The sequence below is a fragment of the Ambystoma mexicanum genome, chromosome 5q (genome assembly GCF_040938575.1).
Source record: "Ambystoma mexicanum isolate Mex_15411 chromosome 5q, UKY_AmexF1_1, whole genome shotgun sequence".
NCBI lineage: Eukaryota > Metazoa > Chordata > Amphibia > Caudata > Ambystomatidae > Ambystoma > Ambystoma mexicanum.
The window spans coordinates 43,122,930-43,142,522 of NC_090933.1; the positions used below are offsets into that span (position 1 = coordinate 43,122,930).

Below are 19,593 nucleotides of genomic sequence, written 5' to 3' on the forward strand. Positions count from 1 at the left end.
AGCAGCAGGCCCAGCATCGCTTTTCCTATGGGTAATCCTCATTGATTTTAGTTGCATCTTCCTTGTCTCAGTGTTTGTTGGCAATGGGGACGGGGAGATGGGGTGTGATTGCAAATACCCATGAAGGCCGAGGGAGAGCGGGTTGGGGTATTATTGGAAATGAGGGGGGGGGGGGCGGAGAAATAGGTCTCACCCTTGGTTTTTTCTCCTCCCTATCCCTCGTGACCCTCTACTCAGGAGATCCTCCATTCAGGTTTGTGTGTTAATACATATGGTTACATTATTTAGTGTAGAGCATAGTTCAAAATGGTGATATATACATGGTAATTGATTCCACGATTCACTGGGTTATATACATACATGTAACATTGCAAAGTCAACAATACATGGAGTCAAATCACCACACTAGCTTATAGTTTGCGTTATCCAATAGAATAGAAAATACAGGTGCTGTATTTCAAATGTAATGGCCTTGTAAAAGAACCATTTTCCTCATTCAACAATTGATACATGTAGCTCGTCAAGTTTAGCATGTAATACAAAGAAGAAGGTTGAAGGTTTATTTTCTCAAAAATAGCTCCGAGTTATCCTCTGAATTCAAGGCGTTCCTCATAGCTCCTCAGAGTTACCGCTTGATACAGAAAAAATGGCTTTCTACATATTCCTCTACATGCGTTTAACCGCTGTATTAAAAGGTGGCTCATCAGGAGGGATTATGCGTAAGTCTCAATAGGTCTGTAACTTGTTGAATATCAAAAGCTTAAACCATTTTATCTAAAGAGAAATAGAAAAATGAGGTTCATAATGTTAAATAAAACATTGAGTAATATATTAATAAGAGAAATGTCATCTCAGCCACAGGGGCTATGGACAAATTTGGATTGAAATAAAGGGGATTCTCCTTGGGAGGTGGAATGCCCTGTGTGATAAAAAGGTAAAGAATACCAGACCAAATGTTTTCAATGGTCTCTTAGTAGCAGGATATAGATGTAGGGTTTAGGTAAATAAAAGTTGGAAATAGTGGTTGGGTCCTTAATAAAAGATTAAGGAGTTAGGATGATAGTTCACCAAAAATGCAACGTTGCACTGGATTTCATAGTCCAGTGTCAAGTACTCCGAACGCCGATCCTGGTGGATTTGGCATTCTAAAATGGTAGCCAACATAAATAATTGCGTATGCGTCCGGGTACAATGACATCACTGCATTAATGCATGCGGTTGCCATATTGAATTATTGCTGTGTAAACAGTAAAACATTGACTGGTGTCCGTAGGAGCACGCAAGGACTTGCCGACCATATGAAGTGATTAAAGTGTACTACTATAAACATATTACTCAGATTAAGTTCTAAATTGCCCTACTTGAGTGTGGAACCAGCAAGGAATAAAGTTGTGTAATATTTGTTATTTCATCAGAATACATTATACCAACATTGCGTCTCAGCATAATTCAGTAGAATAAAATGAACAATTGAATATCATGCTGAATATCATGCTTCTGCACATCACAAATTATGGCACCACCAAAGGTTAGAGAGTTAGATATAATGCTTTTTCATGATAAAGTATATCAACATTCAGTATTGGCATAATATAGTGAAATTACTACTGAAAAGGAGTGAGCTGTTAGCAAGAAACTATATTTCAGCTCTGCACCTTTTCGTTTTGTTCAACATTCCAACCACCCGTAGACAAAGACTCAATCTGTTTTGTGATGCATGTCCTAAGCATCTCCAAGAAATTGCACATATATGCGGACCACGATTGCACCATTGTGTACCAGGCACCACCCAACACAACCACCTGCTCACTAGTAACATACCGTGAATACAAAAACCTAAAACACTATTTGCTAATCCCGTTTTCCTCCCTGCTTTCTTCCCTCCCTTTCTCCTTTCCTTGTGCTTTTTATACTACTACGTCAATTGGCCTCAACAAATGTTACCTGTATGTATATATGTCCATGAACCAAGGAATCCAACATGTATCCATCACAATTTTGAACGATGCTCTACACTAAATAATGTAACCATACATATTAAGACTTAAACCATGCTGTTTAAATCAATGGGAATATCATTTGTCACTCTGGTAAAATAACATCACACTAACTGCCACAGCCTTGATAAAGGCCCATGAAACACGTGTTGGCCGTTCTGTTCCTTCGACAATGCACTATTGCGTCTAGGATTAGAAATGTAACCTTTCACAAGGACAGGTCAGAGACTGACACAGCGGTACTTGTATTTACTGAGTGTGCCATCACGTTACCATCAAATAAACCATAGGAGAAGAACTCCAAGACAAACACTTCAAGCGCAAAGTTACCTTTGGCCTTCCTTGCTAGGTGCCAAAACATGCTTTCTTGTATTCTGCCCTCAGATGACCGTTGTTCTGTACTACTGTCATGAACCAATCCTAGGATAGGTACACCCCCCACCTGTACTTTCAAAGGATACAAGTTGAAGGTCAGACCTTAAAAAGGATACGTGTTGAAGATCTCCCAATCTGTAGATATCTGAGCCCAGACGCTGATGGTCTACTACGGAGAGACTTGGTCAAAAACAGACCTTCCAATTGATAAGACCCCGTCTGATATTAATTCACAGGCAGAGCGATTGATCAATGGAAAGGGCAAGGAACAAGAAAACCACCAAGCTGTGAGAAAACAAATAACACCGAGTATGATGTTGGTATAACTCAAATCTATTAACACCCCCTCTGAACCCACACTAACCTGTTGGTGTAATCCAAAAAAGCATCCAAGTAGGACTCCAGGTAATCCAATGGGAAATCAACGTTAAGGAAGGGAAGGTTAGTAAGAGAGCTTATCCCGAACGGCACGAGGGTCGCACTAGTGCCGGGTTGGTGCACCCCTGGAGAGCGTCCCAAATGTCATGTGCATTGTATTTATAACAAGGGAACAAAGTCCAGAGTGGAATGGGTTCTAATCCTTCCTTGGGGAATTGTTTACCATGTGAGTAGAAAGTTCCAATGCCCTTAAAGCAAATAACCTTGAATCCAATATCAAACAATAAAAAGGCAGGCACAACTACAATAAGTGTCTATGGAAGAACGCCAAAAAAGGGTTGCCAATTGAAACAGAAGAAGGCAGGTACCACCCAAATCACTGCTTGGGAACTGCAGGGGCAGATGGCCAGTACTAATGGACGGAACAGGCTAAGAGTAGCTGCCGGTTCAGGACCGTCCCCAAATTAATGGATAATAAAGGCAGCGAGCAAAAGGTTAACCATGGAATGCTTACTTGAGGATTCCTTGGTCAGGAGACCAATGCGGCAGCGCGTTCGAGGAAGAGCAGTGCACAGAACACTGCAGGAAAGAACGCAAGCAAGAACGCCCAGCTTGAATTGGACAAACAGAAGATTTCCAACGAGGGCCTGTCCGTGGCAATTGAAACGCAAGACCGGAAGCGCTGAAAACAAAGGAATGACTACGAGCCATAGCTTCAAGGATGATCCAAACAAAACATCAGAAGCAACGCTGTTGCCGTACCGCCTAGGTACGTACGAGAAGAGGTCACGTGATCGGAACATGAGTCATGTGATCTTAGCGGCGTATCCACTGTGGATACCGCCGCCTATCAGGAAGTGTGTCGAAAAGTCTCCAGCGGGTGCAGAATTGTCTAGCCGTTCGATGTGCTACGCGCATATAGATTGATAGGCAAGCGCTGGAGCAACGCAGATGGGCACAGTTGTGACAACTACAGCTCTGCCCTTTCTTCTCCATTCACATTTACCCAGAGTATCAACGTGTGGCTTTATATACCAAGGATAACAGAACACAGGAACAAGGCTACCTGAAGGGTGCATGGCACCACCACTGTTTTTCAAAATACCCAAGAAGGGCTTTGATGACATGGATGGTCTTTTGCTAGCTTCGCCTTTATGTGTGATGCCTATAAACATAATATTTTGGTGGTGCTTCTACCAGCATTAGCAATGAAAGGTCACAAAATCTCCAAACAAAAGTACATTATGTGTGTCAGATACTCATATCATTGCAAAAATGAAAATGCTGAAGCCCACTACTGTCACTCAAATGCATGCTTTCCAAGGGATGGCTGAAGCATAGACTCACCCCCCCAGCCCCCTTCTTGCGGTACGAGAGCAGCAAGTATCCAGTGACTGGGACAGACGGCTGCTACCCGATGCAGCTCTTGAAGGGTAGCTGGAAAGGGACCCTCATTGGCTCAATCTCACTGAGAGGTAGCAATTTGAGGGTTTTAAACACCTCCTCCCAAAAGTTAACCCATCTGTGCTACCAAAAGCAGAATTAAATATTGCATACCAATAGCGTTAGGAGTGTGACAGAGATACAAGAAATTGCAATGGACTAAGAAGGGTCCTACAATTGTGCATATGCAGTGCTACCCAAGACATTCAAAGCTATCCAACAAGGGTGAAACCTGAAAACCTAACCAAAAAAATGCTCACTATGTGCCTTACATGCAGATCAAGAGCACAAACGTTGAACAGGCGGAGTTCCCTTGAATCTGACAACTCCTAGATGGCAGCAACTCATACAGGCCTATAAAAGTTTGGGACAACCATTCGAACCATGGCATCAGAGGTCCTAATGGACCAATGCCAGAACAATTGTATCAGGGTCCTCTGTGGGTTCGCAACTAGCAAACGTAGATTTTAAAATAAAAAATAAAAAATACACAAAAAAGAGGCGTGTGCACCAGGCAAGAAGTAACGCTGTTTATTACAGCTGGGCAAGCACAAATCAAACAGCACAGTGGAACAGAACTGAATGGTGAGAGCCGACAAAATCGTCCACTATGGCTGGATCTATTATACAGCAAAAAAAGCATTAGCATAGTGAGAAACTGTTGCACTTCGAGATACGAGTTGTCGGGTGTCCCACGAAACCGACTGGTGAGCTTACATCAATCCTCTATAGCCGAACATACGTTAGCAAGAAATGATTACAGCAAACATTTCTACTGCCCCTGTGACTGTCACCTCCCCTGTGGCGCCACATTTGTTGCCACTTCACATCAATCGTTAGTTGTTACTACAGGCTACGTAATAATGCTACCTCCGGGACTATATTCAGCTGCCATTGGACAGTACGCATTAAGAAAAAGCACAAGGCATCCTGAGCTTGTGTGAGGGGGAGACATTCACACAGCATCTATCCGACCAATGTGGTGCTTCGCGAACATCAGCGAAAACACAAGATAATTTTTGCTATTCAGGGACAACAAAACATACCTTCCGATTGGCCCCTTCGCGTATCATCGCTCGCCCCACATCTGGCTTCCCAGGCCCACCTGCCAAGGGGCACTTTTAAACCGCTAATTATGCTTTTACTGCACCTTCCCAGACAGGTTTCTGTGCACTTTAATTTCTCCCAGGTCCCAGAAAGCACCCAAGGGCTTGGCTTGCCGACATAGTGTGCATCAACAGATTCTATTCCCAGCACTGGTCGTCTCGTGGGTAGAGTCAGTTTGGGTGCCTCTTTCCCCACCCCACTGACGTACCATTTTCTTGTTGATTTGCCATGCGGAGCCTGTCAGGACCCTCCACAAGCAGTATAATCACCGGTTTCGGTAAATATGGAGACACCCCATTTAATTCTCGCTGGCTCCTTGGTACGTAGTAGGCTGCTTTGTGGTAAATGGCTGTGCTGACTCTGCAAGCAGTCTACAGAATGAAACACGCCGAGAACTCCACCGCTGGAAGAGCGGTATTCACAAGGACCCAAGGTCAATTTGACCGGGCTACTAAGACTGATCTCCTCGCTAACTAACAGGGACCGCCTCTAGCAGAAAGGTAGCAAATGTTTGGCTGCCTGGCAAGCACTCTGAATGAGGTGTTGAGGGTGGGTTGGATGCTTTGGATCACATATTCGAAACTCTGGTTGGTTGGCTCAGCTTTTCATCCTTCCGAAGGCAGACACATTTACACCAATTACAACTGCACACTAATTGTAAATAAAACATAGGGTTTTGTATTGTTAGATACATTTTAGCTTTTTCTTTTGCCTCGGTTTTTACTATTGTTTGAAAATTGGAGCGAGTCAAGTAATCTGAAGTAGGACACTTTTTTATTTCTTAATTAGTTTTTTTAATGAAACAAACTTTGCATAAATGTGTTCAGATAAGTTCTTAGCTGTCGCACAGAAGTCAACTGTAACACATGTGTATACTTCGAGGAAACCGGTCAGTCAGAATCCAAAACGGGAGCATGTATAGGATACACCTCAGGTGGGTACCAAATCAACAACTCCCCAGCCCCTCTCAACAATACTGAAGTCTTTGTTTGTCCTTGAGATCCCCTCTTCAAGGTGGACACAAGTCTGGTGTTATCTCATTAAACATTTGTCCCCAATTCAGTCCCTCTTCTTCCCCCTGCGTCCGCTCAATACCTCCATTCCCCAACGATGCACATCCCTCACCCAGGATTGTACCAAAGGATCTCTGGGACATGTCCACGATCGTGCGTTTGGCCAATATCAGGAATCGTGCCTTTTTTTTCTTCAAAAGGCACGTTCCCCCTCCTAACCCCCCCCCGTCCCCAGGTATCAGTCCCCCATATACATATTTGTGGGGTGCAGTATTATGTGCTATATGGGGGTAGATATCTGTCTTCGGCTGGTGCCTCCCTTTGGAACAGCCTCCCAGCCACCTTGAAACTTGAGGAAAACCATCTTCGGTTCCGGAAGCTTCTCAAAACCTTCATCTTTGCCTCCGCCTTTGCCCCCCTTCTGATCTGTTTCTTCTCTTGGCATCGTGCGCCTGGCCACCGTCCATCATTCAGGCCCAGGTATCTGGGCACCCGGCCACCCTACTGCACTGCCTCCAGGCCACCCTCTGCACTAGGGTTCTGTATCTGTACCCATACAGTCCCCCCTGCCACTTTTCTTCTGCACTTATCAAATATAAATATACCTTATCGGACTAACTTTCACCTGCCTCCTGCACTACCATGGTTTATCGCCCTTATTTATTTATTTTATAAAATATTTCAGTTTTTCTCTCCTCTGTTCCTCACTTTCCACTCCCCCCACCCCTTTCCATGCACTTTCCCCCAGTTTCCCTTTTCCACGCACTTGCACTTTCTTAAATGTCACTGGGCCTAGTAAGATCGCCGTTTTCTTTTTTGTTCTCCCTTGTTCCCCTCCCTTTTGCCTGGTCGCGCTCTGAAACACTTGTGTAAGAGCACGATATAAATAACATTTCATTTCATTTCCAGGTATTCAATCACCATAACCTCCGCCCAGTAAGTCTTAATAACTGGGCAGTCCCAGGTCATGTGCCAGAATCCTGCCGATGCACCCCCACATCTTGGACAGCAATGAGAAAGTTGTGGGTTAATTGTGTGCACTCTGGACGAAGTCATGTAAAAGTAGGACACGAACTTGAGCAAAATGTTAGTGGCATGTGGGGGGGGTAACTTGATCAAAATAATTTGGCAATTTCTCACATTGAAGCAGTAATTATTATTTATACAAAACGTTCCTATGCCATTTAATTATAAAGAGGGGGGGCAATAATGTAAATTGCAAGCTTCTAACCAGCCATAAAAAAAGAAAAGTCTCCAAATGTTGGCAGGAGTACAATACCCTCAGGTCTCAACTTTAAACTTGGAACAAAATGTGTTACTTGGCTTTGCATGTTTCATACAAGTGATAGGATAGTACCAGGCAGGGCGGTTGCATTTAAGTGCAACAAGTAGCACATTGCACGTCTTGTTATTATTCCTGGCTTTTACATTTATTGCATGTCTTGGTATTATTCCTGGCTTTTAGATTTATAATATGCCATTTATAGTGCGCTTACGTTTCTAGGCGTGACAAGACAAGGAGGAGGAAACAGAGGGAGGACAAAATAATGATCTCACTAGGCCTTGCGTCATTCAGATCGCGCAAGCGCAGGTAATGGGAGGAGAGTGCAAAGGGGGGGTGTAGGAATCAAAAGTGCAGCCAAGTGCATAGAGAGGGGACTGTGGGGTTACAGTTACAGACCACAAATGCTGGGGAGCCATGAGGGGGATTGCACGAAAAGACTGCATCTAAAATGCTGAATGCACGTTTAGAGTGCATTCTGCATAGTAGAGGAGATCTAAGCCCATAATACCGAACAGGGGTGCAGGGTAGCGGGGGTGTCCCCCACACCTCAAGTTCAGTATTATTGGCTACAGGGGTGTCCCCCACATAAATTATAGGCAGTTCGGGGGCAAAAGGCGAAAATCCCAAAAGACCGAATTACAAAATGCAGGCTAGTGGGTTCCAGGATTTTGTAATTCTATCTTTTGGGATACAGTATTACAACGTACATCCACCATGAGGCAGTGCGAGGTAAAACTGGACAGGCAGAGACGTGAAACCCAACTCAGAGGGTGGCCAGGTGACAAGTGCGTAGGGCAGACGGTCATAAGCAGTGTAGAGGAAGAGAAAAAGCGGAAGCGAAGAGGAAGGACTGGATATGCTTCCGGAAACGAGATGGTTCTACTCAAGTTTGAGAGAGGCAGGGAGGCTGTTCCAGAGGAAGGGCCCAGTCGAAGAAAGAGACCTGCACCCAACTCTCTGCTTGGAAAAGCGACTGACCCACAGAAAGTAGGAGGTGGATGAGCCAAGAGCTTGAGATGGGAGATACTAAGGAAGAGCGAGTTGGAGGTAGTGCGGTCCAAGGTACCAGAAAGCTTTGTGGACAGGTCTTTAACTTGATCCTTGCCGCCAATTAAGAGATTTCAGAGCTGGAGAGATACGATCCGTGGGCTTGAGCCCAAGGAGAAGTCTTGCAGTTCTGTTCTGGATAAGTTGTAGAGGACAGAGAGTAGAGGCAGGAAGAGGTTGTTGCAGTAGTCCAGCCTTGAGAGGGTCAGAAACCGTGAGCTTCTGGGGGGAGTGAGGAAAGGAAGAATACCTCTGGAGGAGGTGCAGCTGATCATCGGAAAGAGGGAGTGTTCCGATGAGGAGGATCTCCACATTACTGGCATTTAGACAGAGATCATTGGCAGCACACCACTCCTGAATTGCGGGCAGACAGTCTGGAATGAGAGAAGGAGTAGAGGCGGTTGAGGGGAGCATTAAAAAGCTTGTTGTTATCCGCATAACACTTAAAGTTGGTGCAGAGAGCAGCGATGCAGTGGGCAAGAGGGGCCAGGTATTGGTTGAACAGCTAGGGAGAAAGGTTAGACCCCTAGGGAACACCACAGGTAGAGTGAGAAATAGATGAAAGGAAGGACCCTAGATGAACATGAGAGGGTCGGTCAGTGAGAAAGGAGGTCAGCCTGGCCAGGGCCTGATCAGTGATACTCCGGTTATCATGGAGGCACTTGATCAGGATGGCATGGGTGACCAGCATGGGTGACCATGTCAAAGGCAGAAGAAAGATCGAGGAGAATGAGGACAGTAGGAAGGTTAGAATCAAGGTTAGAAGGCAGGTCATAAGGGATGTTCAGGAGAGCAGTTTCAATACTGCCAACAGATTTAGTGTGAAGGTTAAACTGGGAGATGGGCAGCTTTTCCAAAGGAAACGAGTGATACAGATCTGGCGATAGTTAGCCAGAGAGGAAGAATCGGCAGAGAGCCTCTTTAAGAGGGAGTGCTTCAGGGGGAGGGGAAGGTTCCAGTGGCAAAAGAGTGATTACAAAAATCAGCCAAGGTAGGAAGAAGGGTGTCGATGTGGTCCTTGGTGGTTCTGGAAGAACCTGTTTTAACAAGACTCTCATATATCAGACTTGTCTAGAAACATTGTCAGGGGTGAACAAGGGAAAGGAAGAGAAGGGGGGAGAAGAGGCAGCCACAGGAAGGGCATGAGCAGTCACCGCTGGTTAGTAGGAGTTACTGTAGCGCAGCATTGCGATGCTTCCCTTTAGAAAGATGCCACCTCATTTCATTAGGTAGGGATCACAGATGCCCTCAAAGCATTATGCGAAGAAAAAAAAAACATTGGTCTGTACCCTTGCCTTTCTAGACCGCCCCGCGCACAAAGTTAGTTTTGAGTTGGTTAATGGGAACATCTGAAATATATAGAGCAACAAAGTTGTAGTAAACGGTAGAAAGGCAAAGAATTATAGGGGGACTGTACTGGGAGCTTCTCAGTGGACAGTTAGGTTCTCTCTACTTTGATCAGGATTTCAAATTGCCTCCCAACTAGCTCGAAAGTAGGTGGCGTTCACTTTGCCCAATCAAAGCTCTGTTTCTCCCTGGGAAAAACAGCAAGATCTAGAAGACTGCCTATGGGATGGTGCTAATTTTGCTGCTACAGTGTAGAATGTTTTTAAGGGCTAGTTATATGAGAAGCTGGGACAGCTAAAACAAGCAACATGTCTTAATACTGTGGCGCTATTCAGTAACCTGGAGGCTAACAAAAAGTTACATATCATCTGTTATCCGATTGCCATGACTGAAACACTAACGCATCTGGTTTTGAATTCAGCCCACTGCAGATGAAGAAAGAATCAATTTTCAAAGTGCATGCGCCTGCTGGCAGAATAACATAGGGTAACTCAGCAACCAACAATAGATCTACTCAAACACTTGCAATCTGCTACACTAGGAAAAGTTATTCATAGACAAGCTTGCACTGCCAAAAATGCAGTTACTTGAAGCTAATGTTAAGCCTTAATTGTATTTGAGGTGTGCGCATCTGTGAGGGTTATCCCAAATTGAAACTGCCCTTGTCTAAGTTTGCCTAGTTCTTCCGAGTTAGCTATTGTATGCCACAAAACATACTATGGAAGAAAGATATTCAAGTTCATGCTTTTTACAAGATGTCACGGTGGCTTGGGTTTGGTCCCCGACACTTCGCAAGGACACCATGTTGTTCTTCCTTGGGTTTGCTCCCAGAAACCTTCTTCACCTCCTCGTCAGTCTCTTAAACATGGGTCTCCATCCTTTCTTTATTTGGCGTGGCTGTTGCACTTCCTCCGTCTCTCTGTTCAGCACCTCTGGCCTTTCCTGGTCTGCCTTGCCATCCCCAAAAATCACATACAGGGTGCTGGTAGACCTGGGGCTGGCACCATCTTCGTTATCTTCCCGAGTCAAAAGCTGTAAACATGTTTTCCTGGTCTGGTCCAGGTTTACCTCATTGGGGATTGAGGGATTCTGGGAGAAGTTGTCGCTTTATTGTTTGGTTAACATGGTTTGTGCCATCTGGCCCAGGGATGTGTTGTCCAGCCTACTTCCAGGCCTAGCTGACCAAAGTGAGTATTATGTATGGCCCATCCCCTCCCAGGTTCAAAATTCCACTCCCTGGATGCATTTCAGTTTTTGTTCACGAGGGGAATTATGGGACATCTAGTTATTTCTGGTTCAGTTATCCCAAACTGATATGACCAGAGTGATGCATTTACAACAGACAGTTGCTGTTATGGACCTGGAGATACCATACAAGTTGATGTGGAGAAGTCAATGTGATTGTTTCACAATGTGTTAATTGGGAAGACTGAAATCTTCCCTAATGGTCATGAAATCTTTCAATAGTTGCACAGAGGCCAATGTACTGGACGAATACAGCATGGGGCTAGATGGGGGATTGGGGGATGTACGGCCGTGAGGTGTTGCTATGGGTGTGAAGCAAGGCACTGGACTGTGCTAAGCAAAAAAAGGGCAAGATGTAGACAGCTCTCACTCTGAAAAGGGGCCCACAAGCAGGGTCAAAGCCATGAGGCAATGAAATGCTATGTCATTAAGTACACCTGGATCGTATTAAAATAAAGCGGAGGGAGTCTGTAATTCTGGCTCCAGGGTTCAGATGTTGGTGCCAGAAATTATTTTTGAAGTTTGTTTGCTTCCTTCCACAGTGCCAGCCAGGCCAAATCACCCGTTATCACTATACCTTTGAGAATCACTTATGAATCTTTTAACATACTACAGTGCTGCAATGTGTATAATATTGAACATTTATATTGTGCATGTTACAGGCTGAAGTGCCTCTTCTGTCACTCACAGCTACATCAACTGTTCTTTGTAGATGAAGGGAAATACGTGCGATTATAACCGAGATATATTCTGCAAACAGAGCGCATTACACAATAAAGGCACAGCAGCCATAGTAAAATATATTTATGGTTGAATTTTAAACTACATATTAAAGTACCCGTTCCCAATTCGGAAACACTCCGTTGGAGTCAGGGATTGCAAGTAGCGTGTTGGAAAAATAGAACCATACTTAAACCCCAACATTATTGACTAGATTACATCCCTAAACTCAAGGAGTACTTCAAGCCGAGTAAAAATGCTATTTGTTATTGTGATCAAACCATCCAAAAAAAGAACAGAACCTGTTAAGTCAAATCTCCCAGGAAAACCAAATACTCCTGGGCGGTATAGTAATGTAATTAAACGTTGTTCCAATTTTAGCAGCTCTCCCCTTGTCTGTTAAAGCGGTCTCACCTGATCAGGGCACTAGGCGAGAGGGCGTTCGCGCACTCTCTAGCGTACTCCATGCTTTGTAACACCCGCTGCAATCCCTAAAATCAGAGCCGCAACAGACCTTGTCTAAACCCCTCCCTCGAAGTAGCACCCATAGCGTCAACCTCCGGTAACTGCTCTCTAACTGCGTCACACGAGATACCTTTCACCTAGTCATGCAGGATTGGCTGGCGGGAGAGCAGGGACGCCTCCTTTCGCAGTACGTAATTGTTTTTAGCTAGTTCTAAACACGGAGTTCTAGTTTCTAAAGTAGAAGTATGTGTTACAAAGTGCCTGGGAAAAACAATTTGAGCATACTTGAATATTACCCCAGTCAAACAAAGACAGATACAGGTGCGACTTGACTCGACATGCACGTGTGAACTGTGTGACATGAGATGCCCGTGTTATAGTTAGGCAACACGTTAATGTGCTTTGAGTAATTAATCTGTTACTTTATCATTTGGAATTATGGTATTTCAATGTGTGTTTAAATTTTGTTATTTTCATATACTATTAACACATGCCCTTTAGCATTGTAAGATGGCCGACAATTGCATTATGTGAGCCCAAACGCGACAGTAGTCCGTCATTACTTTCGCTTATCAGTGTATGCTACATGAGATGGGAAGCGCACCTGTCCACACAGCTCTAATTACGCAATCCGTAGGCATTGTGCCCTGTTTCATCGCGCCTCCTTGGCACGTGGATCTTGCATCTTTCAGGAATCCTGTTTTTTTTGTAGATATGATTTACACTTTTACCACGGATGAATTATCGGTATGTAGCTTTTCAATCTTTGTAAAAATACAAGATCGTGTGAGTGCATGGGCAAGTGACGGAGTTAATTGAATGTGTGTTGGAGGGGACGAGAGGGAGGTTTAATTGGTCATCTAATTTTTATTCCTGCCACCCGAGTTGTTATGGAAACACACTGGGCAACTCATTCATTCATAATCGGCCACAGGTCATTCTATTCGCATGCCAGAAATAGTGATATCTTCCTATTCTAATCGGTGTTTTCCTCATATGGGTAGTTAGCACCTCTGAGCCAAACCATTGTTTACTAGGAGCTGACATCATACAATGTTTTTTTTAAAGAACTCTATACTGCTTTTTGTTACGGTCTCTCTCTTGTTTCCCCCACACAGGGATTCTCCAATGAGTGGAACGTCCTGCGTGCTACTTGTGAGTTGACAGAGAATTTGAAGTTAGTTAACCATGGCTTGCCCGGGATCTTACTCTGTACAGAAGATTCTTCGTTTTAAAAAGTGGGGCCGCTTTTTGCTACCACTTGTGCTGTACCTATTTTTGGTACTGATTTTGTGCGAGTTCCTGATTTACTACATCGTGGTACTTCCGTGCAAATGGCCAGAAGTGACACCTACAGCGGGGGGAAGACACGAACAAGCTCATCCATCTGTTCTGAAAGCAATGTTTTTATCTGACACGCATCTGCTTGGGAATATCCGGGGTCATTGGTGGGACAAACTTAGGAGGTAACCCCAGTTTTTCAACTGTCTTTATAAAAGCATATTTTTTCAGTTTGAATTTGTGGAGTAAACATTTTAGATCCCGAATTCTCGTCTTGCAATGTTCTATTGTGAATGTATCGAGAATAGTGTGTGTGTTTTTTATTTTTTTATGGTTCCTCCGTCAGATTGTATGTTAAACTTGGGCAGTTTGTTAAACCGGCATGGCAAGTACTGCAACATTTCACCGCGTATACAATCTTTTTTACATTGTAGCTGCTAAACATTTGTTGCCAAAGTGTTGCTTTCAGTCCGATTTGACCTATTTGGGTTGGGTCATTTTAACGTTACTTTCTTTTTTGTTTTTATTTTATTATCTTGGTTGAAAAGATCAACCGTTCAATTAATTAAATACACAGTTCATTTAACACCATTCATTAGACTTGAATACAAAATATTAAAAGCAAGAAATATGTTGAACGGGGGGTCAGGGGTTTGAATCAGGGGTGTGGTTGGGGTGATTATGTGAGTTAAAACTCTCTCATGGTATGAAGCTCAATCGCTAAATGTCCAATTGCAAATCGATGTATGTTAACCATGATGACTCGCCAATAAAAAAAGCAACACATAAGAAAATGTACAGGCAGTTGGAGTCCCGGCCGAGAATCGAAGGATTCTCGGCCGGGTAAGGACCCGGCGAGAGCCAATCAGAATGTGTGTTGCATTCTGCTTGACTCTCGCCGGGTACTAAATATCAATATAGATCTCAATAATGGGTGGTGGGGGAGATTCCGAGTATCCCGATCATGACCGTTTGAATGGCATAAAAATCTCACATCAGTACATTAATTCTGAGTCTATACATGGTGCTCCAGGAAAATAAAATGTCACCAAATAAGAAACTTCTTGGCTTTTTTGATCCACATGAATCATTACAATTTAAACATACACAGAGTTTTGACATCCTAAAAGAGAGTCGAATCATAAAAAGGACATTTAAAGTACATTATCATATATTTGTGGACCTCCTATCACTGTCGGGAATAGTTGAAGGATTGGCTTTCGAGTGTTGGTTTTTCCTCAAACCTCATTTGAATGGTTTAATACTAGGCCTAGGGTCGGTAATTCTAAGAAATTAATTAATGCCGGAGTCCCTGTAACTCGCCATCCACTGAACAGTTTAATCCATAAACTTTCAGGCGTTTGAAATTAAAACTCCTTGAATAGTTTTTGAAAATGAATTTTCAACAATTATTAAAGGGCAGGACAATAAATGAAGATATGCTTTAGGGTTTCTGGTTCAGAGATGTTCATAGTGTCGACACGCTTTCTCAGCAGATGTCGCTTTTTTCTTGTTTCCTGGTGGGCCACACATTTTTTTTTTTAACACTTTTTTTTTTATTAGTGGTCCAGAAGATATATAACACAGTTACAACTTTACCTTACAGCTAGAAATAAACATGACCGAATAGAAGATCGGTACACATATCATACATCTCATCGAGGTGGTAAGTTTACATAGCTTCATCTTCGTCGGAGATCATATCACACAAAAACATTCTGAAGGGCCCCCAAATATCTTTAGGTCTGCTCGCCGATGGGCGGGTGAGGACAAACTGTTCTTCAGCCTCATTTACATATGTTAATTCCCGGAGGAACTGCTTTACAGTGGGTGGCGCAGCAGTCTTCCATTTTTGTAGAATACATTTTTTGGCAGCTGCGCACGAGACATTAAACAGCCTTCTGATTTTTTCGGAGCACTTGCCTATATCTCCGAATAAATATTTCTGTGGGATCAATGTCGGGGGGGATTTGTGTAATTTCTTCAAGGATATCCGCCACTTTCCTCCTGAAGCCAGCCACCATCGGGCCACTCCAGTACATGTGGAACGAACCAGCCTGATCCGCCTTGCATTTGGGACATTTGCCATGACTATCTGGAACAAACTTGGCTATTTTGGCCGGGGTGTAGTGCAATCTGTTTGTAATTTTAAACTGTATTAGGCGTAGTCCAGCGTTCAGGGAAACCCTCTTGGTAAGGGAACAGTACCTGACCCAGGTCTTGTCGTCTATAGGGATTTGGAGATCATTTTCCAATTTATCTTTGATCAGATTAGTCGAGGGTGAGTGTGCCTGTATTACAGTGTACAGACTGGATAACCCCAACTGATCGCCAGCTGTTATCATCTGCACGCAGGGGTGCGTAGGGTGTTCATCGGGGAAAGACGCCCAGCACCTCTGGAAGGCCGATCTCATACGATAGTACTGCAGTGTCCTAAGTGGGCCCCTGCCAAACGCACCCTTGATCAGCTGAAGGGTTGCAAACTTCCTATTAATAAACATATCTCCCAGTCTCATCTCTCCATCGGGATCCCAGGCCTCACGTAGGCTGGCGTCGTGTGTTGGTGGCATGTCAGGGTAATTCCAAAGGGAAACCTCAGGGATTATAGTGGGTCAGTACTCCCAGTCTTTTAAATATAGCTTTCCATGCACCAATCGTACAGCTCACCGGGTTGAAGTCGCATGTGTCCCTGTAGTGTGCATCAAAGATTATGGACTGTATGTTCGTGGGGGAAGTGGTGAGCTCCTCTACCTCCACATGGGGGGGACCCTCGTCTTTCGAATACCAATATTTCGAGAATTGGGCCTGGAAACATAATATAGTTCAAAGTTAGGTGCTGTTAAGCCGCCTGAGGAGTATGATTCAGTCAGTTTTTCCCACCCCATTCTTGGAGTCTTCCCATTCCAAAGCAAGGTCGTCGCCATTGACCTAAGTTTATTAAAGAAGGGTCTTCCCGGCCATATTGGGATGTTCACGAATAGGTATAATAGCTTGGGCAGGACTATCATTTTAAGGACTGCTATCCTGCCATGCAATGATCTCGGCAGGCGTTCCCATAACAGCAATTTAGCCTTCAAGGCCTGTAGTGTGGAATCTTAATTGTCTGTGTACACCGTGTGTTTCCCACATGAGACAAGTATCCCCACATATCGGATGGACTCCCCAGACCACTTCAGACCACACAGGGAGCCGGAGCAGCTGGCTGACGGTGTGAGGGGGAAAACCTCAGACTTGTCTCTGTTTATGGAGTACCCCGAGTGTGCGGTGAATTCTTGAATCTCCGCCATAATAGGTGCTAAGTTGTTTTCTGGTTCACGGATATATAAAAGCGTGTCGTCCGCGTATAGAGAGATTAGCTGAGTAGCCCCTTTAAGGTTGATGCCCCTGTTGGAGTGTCGCAGTCGGACCGCTATAGCCATTGGCTCTATTGTCAAGGCAAATAGTATGGGCGAGAATGGGCAGTCTTGCCTAGTGCCCCTTCCCAATGGAAACAGATCCGAAATTGACTGGTTGGTCAAAATCCGCGCCCCAGGTTCCGTGTAGAGTAGTTCCATGTATCTAATGAAGTTGGGGCCAACACCAAATGCCTCCAGTACTGCCAGCAAGTAGGCCCACGACACAGAATCGAAGGCCTTCTCCGCGTCTAATGATAACGGCTACCGCGTTTCTGCCTGGGTCTATTTGGGCCATAATACCAAAGAGCCTACGAAGGTTAAGAGCCGTAGATCTAGTGGGGATAAACCCATTCTGGTCGGGGTGAACAAGTGTAGGGACTGCCGGCAGAAGCCTACTGGCAAGTACTTTGGCAAATATCTTAGCATCTCTGTTAATAAGAGATAGTGGCCTATGTGACGACATGTCCTGGGGCGGGCGGCGTGGTTTAGGGAGAACAGTTATCAGGGCCTCCCTCATGGACGGGGGCAGTATTTTACATTGGAGGGATTTCTCCCAAACCCGCAATAGCAATGGAACGAGTTCCGCACTAAACTCCTTGTAAAACTCAGCACCCAGGCCGTCTAGCCCTGGAGCTTTATTGGATGCCAAGTCCTTAATCGCCTCAGCAAGCTCGTCAGTAGTGAGAGGTTGGTCCATTGCCAGGTGGGTCGCTTCAGGGAGTTTTGGCATTGTCCGCGTCTCCAAGTATGCCCTGATTTCCGTGATCGTTTTAGTGTCTCTATTGCTATACAGCTGTTGATAAAATTTAGCAAACTCAACATTGATCTCGCTCTCATTCAGTAAAATCTTTCCGCCAGACGTTTGTATGCTAGTAATTCGATTAGGGTGCCTGTCCTGTTTCAGTAAATTAGATGGTGTCCTTCCCGCTTTTGTTGCCCTCACCATATTTACGGGCTTGGACCGGGGCCGCCATGTACTGTACTTCCCTAGCAGCTAGTCTGCCAAATTCCTGGAGATGTTGCTGTATTCCAGCTAGTATGGCCTTATCATGCGTACGAGCGTTCTCGTCCTCCAGTTTCCCCAGTTCGTCTTCAGTTTGGGTCAGGTCAGCTCTAACCCCTTTCAGGAGATCCACGGATTTGGATAGCAGCGTCCCCCTAGCCCAGACCTTAAAGGATTCCCATACCGTGGAACATCTATCAACTGAGCCCATGTTAATTTCGAGGAACTCCGCGATTTCGGTGTGGAGCCCCTCTACCACCCCAGGATTACTCAGCAACCCCTGGGCATCCTCCATCTTCTGGGAGATCTAGGGCAGTTTTGAAATGTAACCTCAAGTGTTATCAGGGAGTGGTCAGACAGTGTACGGGACAGTATCTCACACGACTTTGTTACAGCAAGCATAGCGGGGGAAACAAACCAATGATCAATTCTGGACTCGGAATCGTGACCCGAAGAGTAGTATGTGTAGGCCTTTCCTTTCGGATGCATCACTCGCCAGGCAGCTTCTAGGGAGTGGTGAGAAAGGACATGTCGCAAAGTAAGAACAGCCCTACTCGGTGCTCTAACGATCGTGCTGGATCTATCCAGTCTAGGGTCCATAGCAATGTTGAAGTCCCCACCCCAGACTATAGTAGGAATATCAATGGAAGATAGCAATTGGTATATATTTGTATAAAAGGCGGGGTCATCAATGTTCGGGCCATATGTGTTAACCAGTAGCATCAGCTGTCCTGCAATCGAGCCCCACACAAGAGCATACCTACCAAGGGGATCTAGTTTATGGTCATCGGGCCGGAATCCCAGATTTGGATGTATGAGCGTGGCAACACCCCTGGACTGAGATGAGTAGTTTGTACAAAACCTGGATTTGCCCCAGCCGGGCAGTATGCACTCATTACTAGTATCAACAGTATGCGTTTCCTGTAGCATAACCATTTGAGCGCCATGCCTGACAATATAATTTCCAACCTTCTTAGTCTTCAACCGATTAATCAGTCCCCTTACATTCCATGACAATAGTTTAACCCTCAATGCGTGGTCCAAGTCTTACATAGAAATGTTCGAATAGCATCTCTGACCTCTTGGATGTATCTTTCGAATAACCTGGATCGTGTCAGAATCTCACAGACCACTTGTTTAAACTGGAACCTATAACCAATTCCCCCGATAACCCCCTCAGGACAAAGTGACATGAGGTGGGGGGCTTTTCCCAATTCAAACCTTGGGATATTATGTTGACAACAACCCAATCCAACCCCCCCACCACCCACACCGTCACCCCCAACTTGACGATGTCTGTCCCTCCAACTTGTGGAATATTCCTGGGGTAGTCATGTTGCCTCACGTGACCGCCATCCCCGGCTCCCAACCACCACGCAGAAGATGGCCATCTTTTGTATCAGTTTACCAGGGACCCTGAAGTAAGGCCCATACCCGCTGCAACCAGATCAGTAAAGTACGTACATCTTAATCCGCCGGCCGGGGTCTATTG

The 19,593-nt window shown here is 44.8% G+C and overlaps 2 protein-coding genes across 4 annotated transcripts in view; one reads left to right on the forward strand and one right to left on the reverse strand.

Annotated features, from left to right (window-relative positions):
• The window catches only part of CIDEA (cell death inducing DFFA like effector a), a 468,825-nt gene extending 456,232 nt beyond the window's left edge, over positions 1-12,593 (reverse strand). The window contains exon 1 of the mRNA XM_069620486.1: positions 12,372-12,593. Within this exon, the coding sequence (XP_069476587.1) occupies positions 12,372-12,424 (53 nt within the window). The 5' untranslated portion in view covers positions 12,425-12,593. The remainder of the gene's footprint in view (positions 1-12,371) is intronic.
• A 408-nt stretch (positions 12,594-13,001) lies between these two features.
• The window catches only part of MPPE1 (metallophosphoesterase 1), a 699,480-nt gene continuing 692,888 nt past the window's right edge, over positions 13,002-19,593 (forward strand). For all 3 annotated transcript variants that reach the window (XM_069620485.1, XM_069620483.1, XM_069620484.1), the window contains exons 1-2: positions 13,002-13,169; positions 13,541-13,888. In XM_069620485.1, the coding sequence (XP_069476586.1) occupies positions 13,611-13,888 (278 nt within the window). In that variant the 5' untranslated portion in view covers positions 13,002-13,169; positions 13,541-13,610. The remainder of the gene's footprint in view (positions 13,170-13,540; positions 13,889-19,593) is intronic.